We start from the raw sequence: 16,720 nt of genomic DNA, 5'->3' as shown, positions 1-16,720 counted from the left end.
CAGGGTCAAAAGAGTAGATTGATTCTGATCATCATCACCGATTTTGTCGAGATGCTAGCTCCTCTCCTAAGTATCTCATTTGTTCTCCATTTGAACTATTATCTTTTTCTGATCACAAACGATTCGCCAGCTACATGTTCCGAGTCTAGTGCCTGCTCAGAATTCAACAAGAGACCAGACGATTGTGTGAAAATATTCGAGACCAGATTATGCAGAACGATACGACGGGCGTGGAACGCAAAGTCACCCAACATCGTGATTCGGTTGTTGAAGTGAAATTAAAATATCTCTTTAAGGGCAATAGCGACGAACAATTCATCACAGGCTTGAGCTATTGACTCTTGCTGCTATTTTAGGTAAAGAAAATGTCGTCAGAATCCCTTTAGGGAAAGGAGCTAATGCCCTGAGCTACACTAATTCAAGACGGTCAACTGCTTTTCATCTCGCTGCTGAATTTGGGCTCCTTGAGTTTATCAGGCTATAATTCTAACAATCAGGTCCCAATTAGTGGAGAAGAAAAAACGGTATAGCGAGACTGCTTTGCTTAGAGCTTCCGGGAGAAAGCAACTCAGTATCGTTCGATTTCTCATCTTCTAGGGGGCAGATGTCTTGACTGAGGATGAGGATGGAAGAACTTGTTTTATATAGGCAGCCTCTCCGGGAGAATATGATGTTTTTGAGCATTTGCTTGAAAATAAAGTAAACATTCTAGCAGTCATAATATAGTATTATAATATCTCTATTTTTGTACTGTATCACAGTCTGTATATCATAATAAATATATAACTACCATATTAAAAACAGTTGGGGCTAGAGCGTCCCAAAGCGGAATAACGAGCATTATTAAGTCATATAATTGATATGCTTTATATGTTGTTAAACAGGTTTCGTTTATCATTGATAGATCAAGGTATGTATTAACCTATCACGTAGAGTTAAAACATTATGGAAAGCTACTATAGTAAGCTATGAGAATAGAAAAATCGAATTAGAAAACTAACAGTACTTGGCTAAAGAAGAAATGAAAAGAGGGAAACCAAAAATAAGAATTGAAGGGAAAACAAAGTAAGCTGACCCAGCTTCACTAAACAACAAGTCTCTACTAAGCCCTCAACCAATCACCGATTTCACATGTGCAAGGAGGTCAGCCTTTTGGAATGAATACTTATTAGTCCATCACATAAAGATAAATGACAAGGTATGTCTTTCTTATGCTTGGCTAACTTCTCGTCATATCGTTTGTGCGTTTACTAGGACGTTCGATGCAACGGGAAGTCTCGAATTGAGCCCCCTAGCCACTTCGGGGGCTCGATCTGCTTCAGCAGCCTCATCATCCGGTGCAACGACAGTCTGCGAGTCTCTTTTTATATCATTTACTTGTTCAAGAATCTTTTGTCGGAGAAAGCGCAGCTGCTCAGAAACAACCTCGCTATAGTCCGCCTTGGCACGGCTTAGGTAAATACCAAATAGACCGGGGTTTCTCAGGTGATTTCTCATGATGTCTTTACGTCTCCTGTCGCTTCCGGTCCCTAGAAATATCAAGTCAGATGTAAACCACGCAAGCGTGCTCAAAAGCTAACCTCCTTCCATACTGCAGGCTGCGTAGGCCGGGCGTATGAGATCTCCAATATAAGAGCTGTCGTGTCCTTCGAGCATGTCGCGTCTCATTATCCTAGTGATATTATAAGTCAATAGACCATTTCTCACTTTCGGAGTCTAGACTGATCCTATGTTGTCAATAGTCTTGCTGAAATAATCCTGGACATGATGCATGATACAGCTCTGGCGAAACTCCATATTGTCCAGAAAATTCTGCATGCTTTGGGGGGCCAAAGAGACGTGCTCTAAAGTGTCTATCAGCATGTGTTTCATTTCATCCCTGTCATTAGGAATCTTACGGCGTAATGTCCCACAGACATTGGTGAACACCGATACGATTACCTCTGACAGTATATCAGCCTGTGATTCTAGGCAAGCCATAATAGCTTCCCATCCCGGGCTGAGATCGTGTCTGGGTTTTTGAACCAGCTCATCGTTCCAGCAATGAAACCCGCCGGCTGCTTTGGTGCTATGGGTTCCATTATTGCGACAAAACGCAGCATATGTACTATGATGCCACTAAATTTTTGCCGTTAAACTGCGTTCAATTTGATGAAATTTGTAACATGAGGACTTACAGATGACCATTTTCCACTAACATTGAGACAACTATGCATCCACTCGGATCTGGAAATTGCTATTTCAGAGTTGAAAATTCAGAAATTCAGATCAGTAGGAAAATTCCGGTTGAGGGAACTCACAGATGATATGGAAGATGTATTGAGAAAATAGGGTATGCATTGTTTCTTGAAAACGACGTATCTCTGATTGGTTTGAGACCAGATCCTATCAATCATTAGAAAGCTATTCTTGTATTAGACCCCTTACAGAGATCCTTCGTTGTTTTGATCCCTATGCCGTACGTTATGGAGAGTTGTTTCCACGTATTTCAAAGCGCGACTGAGCGTAGCTGCTTTCTCCGCTGTAATCGCATCAGACCCCGCAAGTAACCATTGGCGAATAGAGCCCAGGAGGGATGGAACTTGGTGGGTCAGAAATGCCCATGTTGCACGTAATCCAGCCTCTGCTGGGACTAATTGGCAATAACGTCTCATGTCCAAGATCCCAATGAGCTTAAGGTAAGCTTCTGCTGAGTCTGGCGGATCTTCGCGGTGATCTCTGTATAGTGTGTTACTGATACAGAAGACTTGGATATCTTTGTACTTGGCAGCGAGCTGTCGTCTTGTGTTCTCGTTCCGCCGATTCATCGGAAACGCTTGGATTCTAGTAGCATCATCAGTATTTAAAACCTTTTCGGATTTTCGGATGCTCTACTCTAGCCTTAGTTCACTTTCTTGTCGCCTGTCACTGTGTCAGCCAGTTGATTCGGCTATTCAGCGTATTACTATACTAACTGAAGCTCATATAGTCGGAGCGCATTCTTCCCTTGATCTCTGGAAAATGCTTTCACAATTCGCTTCTTCGCTTTTTTGATCTTATCCTTCAGCTCCGTTGTTCTTTCGCTGAACTGTTGCATAATTCGGGCAGTCGGGTCCTTCTCGAGAATTGCCTCTTCAAGTGAAACTTCCTTCATGAAAGTCAGTCTCGAAATCTTTTGTATACAAATGGATAGATACCTCGGATTGGGTGCAAACGATTCTTTTATGTTGGTCCGGCCTCCATCTTCGGATGATATCGAGCACTGATTCGTCTGTTACGCATCGCCTTATGGCTGCCACTATGAACACTTCATCGCAATTGTGGGCCATGTACTTTTCTGTGGCTCTCACTCTGGCAAAATCGAGATCTCGTAGGCCTTTTAAAATTTTAGATTCGATATACACGTGGGTATTCTGACCCCCCAATCCTACCTGGCAGGTCGGCTAGTACTAGACCGGTTCGCAGTATCGAGGAGTCAAGGTAGACCCTATATGCTTTAGCGTGGTCTTTTGCCAAGGTATTCCTCTTATCAAACCTTAAAATTTTGAGGAGCGGCCAAAGCGCTGGTCGCTCTTCATCAAGCGAATCTGCTGTAAAAAAATCAAGATTCTCTCTACACTCCTTCAGGTTTCTTGCGAGCTTCATGTAATGCATGGTATTTAAACCGCCGGGCTTTTTCGCTAGTTCAGCGTTGGTTCATTCTTCAAGCTGTGCTTGAATGGTGCCTTCAGCACCTTCCTCTTCTTTGGCAAGGAACTCAATTCCCATGTCTGGTTTGTTCTGGAAAACTGTTTGGAGAGTCTTCAGTGCTTTGGTCGCCGAATTTTGAAGTTGCTGTTGCTCTTGAAAAGAGGTGACATCACGACAAGCTGATGTTTAAAACTGTCTAACACTCCGTAGAAGTTCTTGAAGAAGCTCGCTTCTTTCTTCGGTATTCATGTAATCAGCTTCTACTGTGAACGGTTCTTGGTGGTCATCATCCACGTTTCTGAACTCAGTCACCACACAGGTGCAAGCAGATCCTTCGCCACTCTATAGCACCTCGTTAGAATATGTTAAATTCAATTAAACGAGATATAATGTGAGTTAAATACCGATTTTGCAAGGTTGATCTGGTCCAGAAGACAGTTTATCAAAGAGCTCTTTCCTATTTTAGGTTATCAACTATTATATAGACTTGGAAAGCGATATTCAGAAACATACCGACTCCAGAATCCCCAATGAACCCAACAGTACGCTTTTCAGGATATTGAAACTCGCTCATGATCTTGGCATCACTGCGTAGTTTGTGCAAGCTAGAGTTTGGGTCGTGGGCTAGATCAGAAGCTCCCATTGCATGCACTAGATCTGCTAAGTGGCTCTTCGCATCTTTCAGGCCGGTTTGTAGACGCTGGTCATATAATGGTGCCGAAGGGAGAGATTATTGGTGCAATTTATATCGTTCATCATCAGTATCATCAGAGCTTTCCTCGGACTCGCTCTCCACTGTTTCGATTTCAGGTGTTTTCGGTCGCGTCCCAGAGATGTGCCTGGTGGAACTCGCTCCTACAGTGTAAGAAGATAGCGACAGGTCTTCCTGTAGAGCATTATCAAAGTCCTCTTGATCCACAATAGTGGCGGAAGCAGTAGGAGATCTGCTCAACGAGCCCATTTTGCGAGAAACTGGAATGATGATGCGCTTTGGACTAGGTGTAGCAGTATGTAAATTTGCATATGTAGAAGACACGTGAAGGGGAGTTGAGTTCTCAGCATGAAAAAATATTGCGTATTTCTTCTAGGTGAGGATGTTCTCGTCGCTGTCATCGTTTCTGTTGAAGATGGCCGGTGGTAGTTTCGCAGGGATTCTGCCTGGCTGCCATCCTGAGATGATGTTGGGGTGAAATTGCCCCCATACAAGTCCGTATCGGAATCGAGTCTGGATACCATTTTGGAATATGATCCTTAAAAAGAAACGAAAGCCAAGGAATCGCAGACAAGCGGTGCCCTTTATGTGTCCTCGTCTTCAGAACTCCCACATTCCGCCTCATGTGCTGTTTCTAAACCACGCGCTACGCTAGGGGATCGCTACTGCAAGCTGCTGTGCCCCGTTGTTTCATTTCAGCCTAGCTTCGATAAAGCGCTTAATGATAGGAAGAAAAAAGGCTGTCTCTCAAAGGTAGAAACCGACCGGTCTTTTTAAAAGCGGCTATGTGAGCGTGTTTGAAACATAGGCCGTTACCGAATTTTATGGAGAATAATCATTCATCGATTGTTCAAATGTGCATTTTGGCCCCCAAAATTTGACTGAAGTTGGCTACATCTTGATCACTTGGAATCTGGGTTGGCTAAAGCCGCATCGTACTTTTGTGCCTACGACCACCCGAACGCGAAGAAACCCCTCCCGTTTTCTCCTCCTTCTCCCCTCACGCTACGTGTTTTTGAAATATAGCTTGATAATTGATTTTATTGCATCCTACATGTTTTTGGGAGCACGAAGACTTTGCGTCGAAATTCTAAGAAGCGTTAGATGTATGCATTCCTTTCGTTGGTGTACTGCCGGTTTGTTAGCTAAGGGATCTACTTGTTACGGACCCATAGAGCGGCATCGCCCACGGAGCAACGATCATTTCTCCGGGGCTATCACAGCACGCAAGTCACGCTAGGGGCATGATATCCAGAAACTCGGCAATTTAGGATTGAATCTTTCTTATGAGTTATCTTAGTCCTAAATTTGGTAGAATCAGAGTGATTGGGCGAAGTAGTCTTATGGACAGTTCCGCTAAGATCCTAGAACGGTCCCAAAATATCGTGAGACGCAACTGAGACAAATGAGATATATGGGAGGGGCGAAAAGTGATTTTATTGACGAATAAACGAAATCAGAAATTTGGTTTAGACACTACACAGGCACAGCTTTTGTCATGTAATACGTATGTCGATTTCGTTGATAACAGGTAAAACATCGCCTTGTCTTGATGAGTGTGTGATGTAGATCAATATTACCGAAATAAATAAAACCTCGTCGGTGCACAGCAAGGTGGTATTAGGAAGATCAAAGACTATGCACACAGAGGTACGCACTAGGCTTGAGCGCGAAACCGCTTTAGCAACGTTATATATTTAGAAATGCTCCAACAACTCACAACTGTCCGATATAGTATAATCCGCGGGGAACAGCAAAAGACCATCTTAAAAGAATAGGCCTCTTACGGATACTACTAAATGGTAGGCATTTGTTTACTCATTAGAATAGAATGTAGTAACAGCAATGATGTGGGCATCTGGGCATCTATAACATAGATTTGCAGACTAGACATTGTGGGACACACATGTCCGGTGCTAAGGTCATCGGTGACGCAGTCTTAGCAGCTAAAAGATCACCCGAAGCAAGGCTTTGAGAAACCCATCTTTCTTAGCAGCCGACTTGGGAAATATTTTTCCAGTTCCAGTTGTATAGTCCCTAAGTGCTTTCTGACTTGCGAAATGTTTGAATTTCTTTCCTGTTCTTCGGGAGTCGACCAAGTCGACCAGATTCACGTGCACCTTTGCAAGGGCCTGAGAAAATCAGCTTTGGAAGAAATTGGAGAGCTTTCAAGACATAAATCTCACCTTTCGACATTGACTGATAGTCTGGATCGGACCTTGAATCTCTAATTCAAGACATAGGGCCTGCCAATTCTCTAACTTGGTCGCATCGGTGCCAAAATGGATACCAAATTCACATTCCAGAAATTTAGACCGTTCACTTTTATACTTCTTTGAGCCTCCCTTCCATTTCATCTCACGTGCTAGACGGTTGAAATCGTCGATTGCAGATTTATTGGTTCGGACTTCAAAGGCAGGGAAACGAGAGAAATAATTTAGGCTCTCCATAGTGAGCTTGGCTGCCTTAGAATTTGCAGGCGTAATAGTTGACAAGAAAAGTATGGCTTACTAGCTCAGGGATGTAGATTGAGGATAGCAAAGGCACGGTCTATAGCTTTAAGTATTTAGAGAGGCACAACCTGGATCTATTATATATTGGGAATAGGTAAACTTGCGCCCCGCGCCAAAATACCTATCTGCCTCACTATCCAAAGCTCATGCATGCAGGTTAAGGTAACAGGGGTCTATGGCCACTTATGAAAGCCACACTCATCGGGGATATTGACGGTTATGATTATTCTAGAGATTTTGATTGGCTGGTCGCAGTTGGCCCATGAGACGAGAAAACGCGATCATGGAGAAAACACACCCAACCAATGGCCTGTAGTGTGTATAGGACTCTATTAAATGCTAGGATACCATTTATCGAACGAGCTTTCCCGAATTTGTGGGAAGGAGGAAAGATGAGCCTCTCCCCAATTTAGAACATACTGCGGCAAGGCGGAGCTACATCTCTGCCTTGTCATAACCCACACAGCCATGCATCTGTGACGTGGCACAGCATTCCAAGCGCCTCAAGTGATTCATGAATATGCCAGGGAAAAAATAGAGAAAAGAGCAAAGGAGGATAATCTTTCCCAATAATAGTCAAGGGCAGAAAATGTAGTTTTTCAAGGAACATCATTCCATGAATATTTTGTCTTGGGGTGGTTGAGAAGAAGAGAATAGTGGAGAGACAACGCGTAGTAGTAATAAGACCCGAGATAAATCCATCTTCAATGGCGTAATACTTAAGTGGTCGATCGATCAACAGAAAGTAACGGTTCGAATTCAAGGGTGACGTCAACTGGCGCTTTTTTTTGCATGTCTAAGAGCTGGAAGGTTGAGGCAAGGTCTTGACATAATTAATTCCAACAGCCCAGTATTTCACGCGCTCGCTTTTCACTACCGATAAGTCCCTGGACCCAGGGTCTGGACTCTCCAATCATGTCCAGTCTTCACGAGCTCCTTCTTCATCGACAGCGACCAGGACGATGGCAAAGATTCTGCGCCCGGCCTTGTGTCTTCCTCGCAAAACTTCTTTATAGTTGGTACGAGTCTATTCCAGCTACTCCACTCACAAAACCTATCGCGGTTGTCTGTATCTCGGATACCCACAACACACAAATTGACGTCTATGATGGGAACATCCTCATCCATGCTGGTGATCTCACATAAACTGGATTCATTCAGGAACTTCAGGATGCGATCACCTGGCTACACAGCCTTCTTCATCCTACCAAAATTGTGATTATTGGCAATCATGAACTGTTACTTGATTCAGCGCGGGATGATTTGTCTGGCCGAGCAGCCTACGAGAGCTCAAATCGACTGGGGAGATATCATCTACCTAGAACATGAGGAAGTAACAATTTCTTGCCCAAATGGTCGCCAACTTAGGATCTATGGAAGTCCTTACTCTAGCCGCCATGGCAACTGGGCGTTTCAATATCCCCGAAAGCAAGATGTATGGGCTGGCTCAGTACCAGATAGAATTGATGTGCTTGTTACTCATAGTCCACCACTTGCTCATGTTGACTTACTGAAGTTTGGCTGTCCTTATTTGCTACAGACCCTATGGATGGTTCGGCCAAGGCTACATGTATTTGGCCATATACATGAGGGTTCAGGAACTGACTTGATGCTGTTCAACGGGCTTCAGGAGGCGCTTGAGCCCGCTGTCGCTGCTGGAGGGGCTTCAAAATCTACTGCTTACAGCTTGGAACTTTGCTAAGGGTATCCTGCGCGTACCCATGGAAGCAAAATGTTTACTTGTAACTCCTGCCATTGTTAAGGGGTTACGCGATAATGAACGAAGGCAGTTCATCAAAGTTTTGATCTAGTATTACAATCTTTCTGATAATGAATCCTAACTTAGCTATGCATGCTTCCTTGCCCCTATTCCATGGACTCATCACTTCTTCGTCTCTGGTTCCTGGAACCCACATATCAGTGTGTGAACAGCGTCAGTCAGAATTGCGTTTGATGTTTACATAAATGTCTAATTTGATTATGCACTAGCTCTATAATAGCATGAGGTATGTTTACAAATAAATTAAGAAGCATTGATGGTTATAAATAAATCTTAAGAATTGATTATTTATCGCAGAAAGCGCAAGTGAAAGAGAGAGTAAAATTTGACCTCATACAAGCTCCAAGCCCATGCTTCAATGGCGGCTTCCGGTCTCTATTAACTGACCTATCAGCACCAAACGATTTATCATTTACTATGGTGTTTCAAAATGGGCGGCTCGATAGTGCATTACGTTATCATGCTAAATAACCGCAGTAGTGAGTCTTGACCCTTCCGCGTCTGGTCAGAAAATATACCCTCATCCCAACATGACTCTAACCTAAATCCAATCATGCCTTTCTACCCAGATGGCTGGACATATGACCGGCTCCTCGACGCCAGCTCAGAGGAGCTTATGGGTCTCTCAGACACTCAACGCACCACTCTCTTCGACGGTCTGAAGGCTATCCACGGCGAAGATGGCTTCCACGGAATATTGCAGGAAATGAGTCGCCGCTACCGGGCCCGCGTCGAGGCCACTAAGTCAGAGGAGACTAAGCAGCAGGAGCAAGAGCTCCTCGCACCTTTTGTCCAGGTCCTGAATTCTGTCTTCAGGTTCCAAGGCGCAGAGACTGAAGGTTGGGGGAAATGGGGATTTGTTGTGTTCCGCACGACTCACTATGGGGGTGAGCATGAGACGCAATGGGCGGAATTTCGAAAACGTTGGGATGCGGTGATCGAGGAGGGGCTGGCCCCGCATCGCGGCTCGTTGCCGAAGGTAGACCGAGCGATTGAATTATTGGAGTTTCAGTGGGTTGAAGATCCGGAATTAGAAGGCGCAGATGCAGTGGATGTCGCTAGGTAAGGTCCCTTTAGCTTATGCTTCCCGATTTATATTTTCACTGGACTGATTTCTCATACAAAGACGCTTCAATGAAATGGCCTTGCCACATGGACTCAACACGTCCGCTTGTCTGATGATAACACCAGCCTCTATGGAGTCTGTTCTCTCCTCACCATTTCCTTCTTCTGCGCCGCGGCGTGAGCGCCAAATGATTCCTTTTGTTGTTTCGGTATCTAAGGGAGCGAGTGCCTCACGTCTTCCACCTTTCCTAGGCCTAGGTGATGAGGATGTGGCTGGCGCTGACTTTAAGGGGTATCTTAATGTGGCCGTGGAGAGTATCTTGGATGAGTTTTACCCTATTGTCGCGTTGCAGATGATGGATCTACATGAACTGGTAGCGAAATTCCGACACGATAATGATATCTGGTGTTCGACTGATCAGTGGGGGATACACCATTACGAGGAATCCTAATTTATGGTATTAGTCCGCCGATAATTGAACATATTGTTGGCAGTATTTTTTTACTCTACTTCGACTGTGGATAAAAGCGAAGGCTTTCAAGTTCTGATGTCCAATTGGGGCTCTCTGTGAACCCACACTAAATGAATCTCAAATTTGAATCTCAAATTATTGGTCCCAATATGCTGCCTCATTGCTGCTTCATCCCCCTGTTCGTCCTAACCAGGCCATATTTTGCGTCGCCGCTGCATAAGTTCTTGCCAGATTTGGTGCCTATAACCCAGGCCACCCATAAGGCACACTACCAGCCTGGAAAACCACAGTTTTTTAAGACACTATAGTAGCTGCACATTTAGGGACGAGACATCTGTTTTCGCCACATTCATAGCAGTCGCCGGCACTGCCACTGGGGTGAATACTGCGCACTCACCCTCCTCACCCCTAGTCACGCGACCCTAAAGGGGTAGGATCTGAAGTAGATACAGGAGTAGACACACATGACGCTATAAAGTACTTTCAGAGGGGTGTTATAGGTGACAATCTTGCAGACTAGGGGGCAGAGGTGAGAACAAGATAATATTTCTCACCCAGGGGAATGATCAGAGCTAGCGCACATGGGCACAGATCATCTTCTCGGCCTGCGAATTAACACACGTGGATCTGGGAAATCTATGCACAGATATATTTATTAGCCAGGAGTCTGGGGCCTTTCTCCCGGTCTATCACAGCTTCTTTGATTATCTAAAATAGATTGTTTCATGTCCCGTAACTCCACAATCTGAACATGTTGGCAATGCTCTCGTACGTGGTTGTAAATTTTTAACTTTTGAAGGTTTGTTATGGCTAGATAGCCGGACAGGAGACTGGGATCAATTGATATCAGATTGCGTCCCCGCCCCATCAATCCAACTCGAACCCTTAAGCCGATTATTTATTTTTGATCACCTTCGGACCAAAATAACCAAGTACCACCACGAAGAAAACAATGGTCGGCCCCGCAGCCAGCCAGAAATGAATACCAAGCGCAAAAATCACGAGCCCATGTACACTCAGCAGATAGATTTCCTTCGGAAGTAGATTGTGTACTACTTCAAACCCTTGCAATAGAGAAACGAGACCAAGCATGACGGAGGTCACAAAGGCCAACTCATTTCCGTAAGCCTGTCCTGCTTGCAGGCGCACGAAACTGAGGAAGTAGAGAGCACTAAAGAACAGGCTCATTGCCAAAGAGAAAAAGGTGTTTCTGCGCACATAATGTATCAAACAGCCGAGTAGTACTAGCAGGGAGTTGGCTAGTGCTATATTTGTTGCATGCTCTGTTTCGGAGGGCTTCAGGGTGCCTGTACGGCCGTATCCAATTATGCATGTGAGCACCTCGGGCCCTAGGAAGACCATGAGCTGAACGATGAGCTGATCTGCCTATGGGATCCTTGTTAACTTTTTGTTCTTCTTGATTCAAAGCTCTAGGTAGCATACCATTTTCCCTTTTAATTCAAGAAAGTCACGGTTGTTCCAAGGTTGGTGATAATTGAGAAAAATCAACAGGCTGGCACGTGGTCACAAACTCCTACGTATGCACGTAGTTACTAACCGACGTGGTATTCACGGTCGCGTATGTTATGTGTGTCACTGTGTGTGCATATATTGAAGTCGTTTGGCCCGAGCGAGGGTGGGAGTCGGGACCGACAGCTACGTAAGTCAAAGAACGCGTGGACTGGGCCGAAGTGGATCCGGCAACTTATTAGGTGGGGCCATGAGTGAGATTGAGAAGCTTGGCCGGACTCTGCAGGTCGTCTCTCCGCGTCGTATAGCGTTCTATGCCTCATTATTTTTTGACATCTTTGTTGATGACAAATGATGACATGATCAACCAACTGGCTCTTGTAAATACTCAGGGAAATTAGGGTATAAGTACAGGTAATTATGGTAGATATATCGAGTGTTTGCCTGCGTGTGCCTGCATGAAACGCCAGTTCCGGATTTTCAATTTTCGCTTCTGTTCCCTTCGCATTCCCCGAGCCAGATCCGTACTAGTCAATAGCACTCCTCCCCAAAGGCAAGCATGCATATTGCATGGTATTCATCGTAACGCTACCTAGCCTGGTGGTAACCGATGAAAAAACAAGACTCTTACATCTATTAAACTCATGAGTTAATTAAATGTATTACAGAATAGCCCTGGAGATCTTTCGCGACCCGTACTTGCTATTGGGCGATGTAGATTTAGTACTCGAAAAAAATCGACCCTAATGAACTTTCGCCTTCCAACTTTTCATTCCACGTTCGTAGGAGCCTTATTGGATGACAGAAATTTCATATGGCCTACTACTGAGGGAGCTAACTGACAGCACTGATTTCAAATCCGAAGAAGTATGTGGAGATCGTTGTTGAGAGTGTCTCTTAGCCAGAGAGGCTAGTATTGATATGTGTTGGCAGCTGATCTGCCGTTCAGGGGAAGGGCTACATAGTAGCATGAAAACAGAAGAAAGGGACAAGACCTGTATTCCGAGAGAGATGGAGGAGAGAGAGAGAGAGAGAGAGAGGTCTAGCTAAAGACAAGCACGCGCTGACAAACGGAGGGGGTCAGCTGGCCCCATACTCCAATAACATGTCGTGGGCCTTGACCAGAAAATTTGTTGGGTCAATGGAGCTGAAATCCTACGTAGAATTAAGTGACAAAGCTGTAAAAGCCTTGATCAATCTGCGAATATGAAGGAGTTTTGTATTCTCCTCAATCTACTACTTATCTTGGGTTTCCTCAAGTGGTTCTTCTTTGCTATCGAGACATCGCAATTACATCAATAAACCCCGACATTTTTTTCGGATTTCTGAACTCAAGGCTCAGGATTTGATCTCATCACCTTGGTCTTCTACCGCAGCTCACAAGTCTTTATCCAGAAAACCTTCATCTCTCTTGGCCTCCACTTCGATACAATGGTGAAGCGCACTATAGATAAGGCCAGGCAGCCGATCATCAGATAGGCACCATATTGCTCGGGTGAAAGATTAGGAGCTCTGACTTAATATTGCGTGTCTAGAATACTTCTCACCTAAAAATCCGACATGGCATTATTCGAGTAATGGTGGAAACACCACCGTGATGTATGGGTTAAGATGATAAATCAAAGTGCATCCAGCCAGTAGCTGGATCCATCAGATTTATCGATATACATACACTATCATGATTTTGTGCTCACTCAATTTTGTTTTCAGTAAAGCCTAACTCTTCCCAAATTAAAGTCATTGCGTTGATTTATTAAGCTAAACCATGGCTTCACAGTACATGGCTTTCACAAGATCCGTTCGCCGGCCAAGGAAGAAGGCTATATCTAAATGAAGTATAGTTGGAGTCTTGTATATTGGATTAAATTGGGTCGGAAAAATAACACTCACATTTAGAAAACTCATCCTCTACGCCTCCAAGCTCAAGATCCACAGTCTGTTTGGTGAAGTCTTGGTCGTCAAATTTGCTCATATTGCGTGAGATCTTCAAATACAGCCACACCCTTTCGGGAGGAAACGTCATGAAGAAACCATGTAGATTTATTCGAACACCGAGTATTGCTTCATGCGAGAGACATGAATCTGTCATGGCTTGATCAAGTTTGGTCCTAAGCATTATCATAAACCCGGCTTGACGAGCATGATCCCAAAACACATTTTTGTTTGCTTCTGTACCTCAACAAGCTAGTATAGATATATTTCAAATAGCCTTGTTTAGCATACCTGACTTCATCAGCGAACAAGCTTGGGGTAGCGTATCTGTCTCCTCGTTTTTTAGAAGCTCAGTTGCAACTTTTAAGGCCACAAATTGCGTCATGAGTATCGGGAGCGATGAAGAAACCACTTTAGGAATACGCATCTTGCAACCGACAGAGCTCCCAAGATCATGGGCAACTTTCTCAAGCGTTTTCAAATATAGATGACGTTTTTAATGGAGATCATAAACAGCTTTCATGCCATCGGTCTCCGCTTAGAAATAATTTTCTAAAATTGATTTCAGCGACTTTGGAGAATGATAAACGATTGATGAGGTAACATGGGCTTCTTCCAGGAATATGTTGTTAATAGTTGTCGTGATGGGGTGAAATTTTGAAGCACTGAAACCGAAATCTATCAGTGTCACGGAAAGAGGCTGATGAAGTAATATCCGACGCAGTATAGAAAGTCTCGCATGGCCTAACTTTAAGATCATGCAGGTTTGATCCTGCTTTATCTGGGTTGAGATGATGAGACCGAACTACTGTCGCGAATCGATTCCGTACTTCCTGGAGCAACTCGTCCGATTGTCCTTCTGAATGAAGAAGATGACTTCGTAAGACGATGATGAGCCTTGGGGATATGGGGGCAAAATTGTGGTACTCAGTATAAGAGATTGTCTCCACCTTTCGGGTAATGACGTTATATCTCGTTGTCGACGGACCTTCAGAAATGGAGTACGCGTTTTGAGTCAGGAGGAACTCATCCCCTGGGTCTATCGGCTCACAAAATGCTAGAAAGCTCCATAAAAGATGCAGTTCCATCATCATAGCATCATCGGGGTATATTTGCGTTTTGAGAGTGTCCATCCAGGTCCCCTCGGGGTCCATATTAAGATCCAAGAACCGACGCAGGTTATCAAACCACACATCACGCGGTCTCGTAAATTCTCTTGACCGCATATAAGTCAACATCCTTTCCCGGTCGTCAGCCTCGTACTGATGAATCTGGTCATGATTTTATCGGTCGAACATTCCAGAATTTCGATGTTTCATTAGAAAAAGGAATTTGCGGAGCCTGTCAAGCTCAGTCCGATTGAGTTCAAGGGGTAGGCCTTGAGAGAACATGGTACATGCGCGATGGGTAATATTGCTCTCTTGAGACTCGAGACTTGAAAGCTTCTCTTCGAGATCGTACGGATAATCGTCGAAACCAGGATCACGATACAAGTCCACGAGGGAAAACTCCGTCGAAACAGGCCGCTGACTGAGGACACATGTTTTAAGATCGATCTTATTCAAAGGAAATCACGGCCACGACGTTGGCTTTTTTTGTTTTTCTAGTTTCCGCAGTTGGTGCTGCTGGAGGTTGATTTCCGGGTGCAAAATTTCTCAAGATGAATTGGGGGATGAAGTGGTGGTTCTGCTTTGATGGCTTCATCTTGGGCGTTGACTTGGTTTTTTCACTTCCTCTGAACATTATTGATAAAGAAGCAATTTCAGTCCATTCTAGAATATATAAGCACACTATGCGCATCTGTTTTTTGCATATTAGCCTCATATAAGCTAATCGAATTTTCTTTCACTTCAAACAATTGTTCTCATCAGCCCCGCTTTCCACATCTTCGGGCGGTTGTTAATTGGATCATGTTGTTTGCGCAGGACTTACATCAACATCTAGCACATACTATCTAACAAAAAATACAAGTTACGCCACTGTATAAGATAATTCCTGCATCTACCAATCCATAAATGCCACGAGAGCAATGCATAGGATGCCTTGTGATATACTGGTAGTGCTGTTGGTTGAGTCGAATATTCGATAACAAGGATTATGGAGCTCTCTCGTCCGGATCAATAGCAAAAAGGCCTCGTCTACAATGCTCATCAGGGCGACATAATATAAAGAAAGAAGGCAAAAAAGGATGCTTGTCCAAGGGGACCAACTGGGGGCTACATCCCACCACATACGGCGAGGCAAAAAAAACCATGACGCTAGGCAACACTTGATATCTAGTAATTTACCGAACCGCTGTATCTAAATTCGATAAGGTGTAAATCAGGGAGACAGTGAAAATACCATCGTTGTGCGTAGAGTTTTGAAGGTATAATCATGGTCTTTTCGTCTAAAGCTTGGTATGTTTCCTGGCAGAATTTCAATTTATGAGGTAAAATACTAACTGCCCGTTGTTTTTCGAATATGAGATTAACGTTGAAATAGTAGGGTGACTTCAAAGGTTTTTTTTTTTTTTCTTTTCAAGAAATACTTTCATAACATACCTATTATGAGCGAGACGTGACTTGATATTGTTACGTCGTAATATTTAATGGCCCCCGCTACAGATAAGGCAGAATAGTAGATTTTTATTAACCTGGGGTGGGTGCTTGATGGAAACTGATGGAACAATTTAAACGAATCGACCATCGAAAGCCAACCGTTGCCCAGTCATTATGTAGCTCGCCAGGTTATGTCCATTTCCGAAGCACCACCCTTAGCAGCTATACGGTCATGCTCTAAGATCTCAGTTACCTCGATATTGAGACTGGGCGCAGTAACTGCTAGTACTTGAAACGCGTAATAAAGAGCTAATAATTTACTATCGCCCATAATACAACCCGCAGGGCGTAATTATGCGCGGGTCTCGGTCTATCTCGAATGAAATGTACACTAATTATGAGTAATCTTACAATACATTCCTAGAAATAAAGTGCCATTTGTACCGTTATCTTCTGTCAGCAATTACCAGCTGTCGCAGCCTACCAAGGCTGACGGGCTCACGTATGTTAGAAGATCGTCGTTTACCCCTCCTATTTGCCCCAGCTTACTCTCACTCTACTCTTCT

At 44.1% G+C, this 16,720-nt stretch overlaps 6 protein-coding genes across 6 annotated transcripts; 2 read left to right on the top strand and 4 right to left on the bottom strand.

The window, feature by feature from the left end:
- Nucleotides 1-1,230: 1,230 nt before the first annotated feature.
- Nucleotides 1,231-1,668, bottom strand: N7520_006546 (uncharacterized protein; the record flags this gene model as incomplete). The annotated part of the gene is made up of 2 exons (XM_057140480.1): nucleotides 1,231-1,529; nucleotides 1,581-1,668. The coding sequence occupies 2 exons, from the start codon at nucleotides 1,666-1,668 to the stop codon at nucleotides 1,231-1,233; spliced, it is 387 nt and encodes a 128-aa protein (XP_056994486.1).
- A 755-nt stretch (nucleotides 1,669-2,423) lies between these two features.
- N7520_006545 (uncharacterized protein) lies at nucleotides 2,424-3,133 on the bottom strand (the record flags this gene model as incomplete). Its single annotated transcript, XM_057140479.1, has 3 exons — nucleotides 2,424-2,823; nucleotides 2,875-2,901; nucleotides 2,955-3,133. The coding sequence occupies 3 exons, from the start codon at nucleotides 3,131-3,133 to the stop codon at nucleotides 2,424-2,426; spliced, it is 606 nt and encodes a 201-aa protein (XP_056994485.1).
- A 542-nt stretch (nucleotides 3,134-3,675) lies between these two features.
- N7520_006544 (uncharacterized protein) lies at nucleotides 3,676-4,312 on the bottom strand (the record flags this gene model as incomplete). Its single annotated transcript, XM_057140478.1, has 4 exons — nucleotides 3,676-3,813; nucleotides 3,871-4,011; nucleotides 4,074-4,126; nucleotides 4,183-4,312. The coding sequence occupies 4 exons, from the start codon at nucleotides 4,310-4,312 to the stop codon at nucleotides 3,676-3,678; spliced, it is 462 nt and encodes a 153-aa protein (XP_056994484.1).
- Nucleotides 4,313-4,399: 87 nt separating this feature from the next.
- Nucleotides 4,400-4,630, bottom strand: N7520_006543 (uncharacterized protein; the record flags this gene model as incomplete). The annotated part of the gene is made up of 1 exon (XM_057140477.1): nucleotides 4,400-4,630. The coding sequence occupies one exon, from the start codon at nucleotides 4,628-4,630 to the stop codon at nucleotides 4,400-4,402; it is 231 nt and encodes a 76-aa protein (XP_056994483.1).
- Nucleotides 4,631-7,809: 3,179 nt separating this feature from the next.
- N7520_006542 (uncharacterized protein) lies at nucleotides 7,810-8,040 on the top strand (the record flags this gene model as incomplete). Its single annotated transcript, XM_057140476.1, has 1 exon — nucleotides 7,810-8,040. One exon carries the CDS (start codon nucleotides 7,810-7,812, stop codon nucleotides 8,038-8,040), a length of 231 nt encoding a protein of 76 aa, XP_056994482.1.
- A 1,187-nt stretch (nucleotides 8,041-9,227) lies between these two features.
- N7520_006541 (uncharacterized protein) lies at nucleotides 9,228-10,191 on the top strand (the record flags this gene model as incomplete). Its single annotated transcript, XM_057140475.1, has 2 exons — nucleotides 9,228-9,736; nucleotides 9,801-10,191. The coding sequence occupies 2 exons, from the start codon at nucleotides 9,228-9,230 to the stop codon at nucleotides 10,189-10,191; spliced, it is 900 nt and encodes a 299-aa protein (XP_056994481.1).
- Nucleotides 10,192-16,720: the final 6,529 nt, after the last annotated feature.

Source organism: Penicillium odoratum, assembly GCF_028828045.1.
Source record: "Penicillium odoratum strain IBT 22623 chromosome Unknown utg000005l_segment0_segment0, whole genome shotgun sequence".
NCBI lineage: Eukaryota > Fungi > Ascomycota > Eurotiomycetes > Eurotiales > Aspergillaceae > Penicillium > Penicillium odoratum.
Note: the sequence above shows the minus strand (reverse complement) of the source record. Positions and strands in the feature narration are given on the sequence as shown.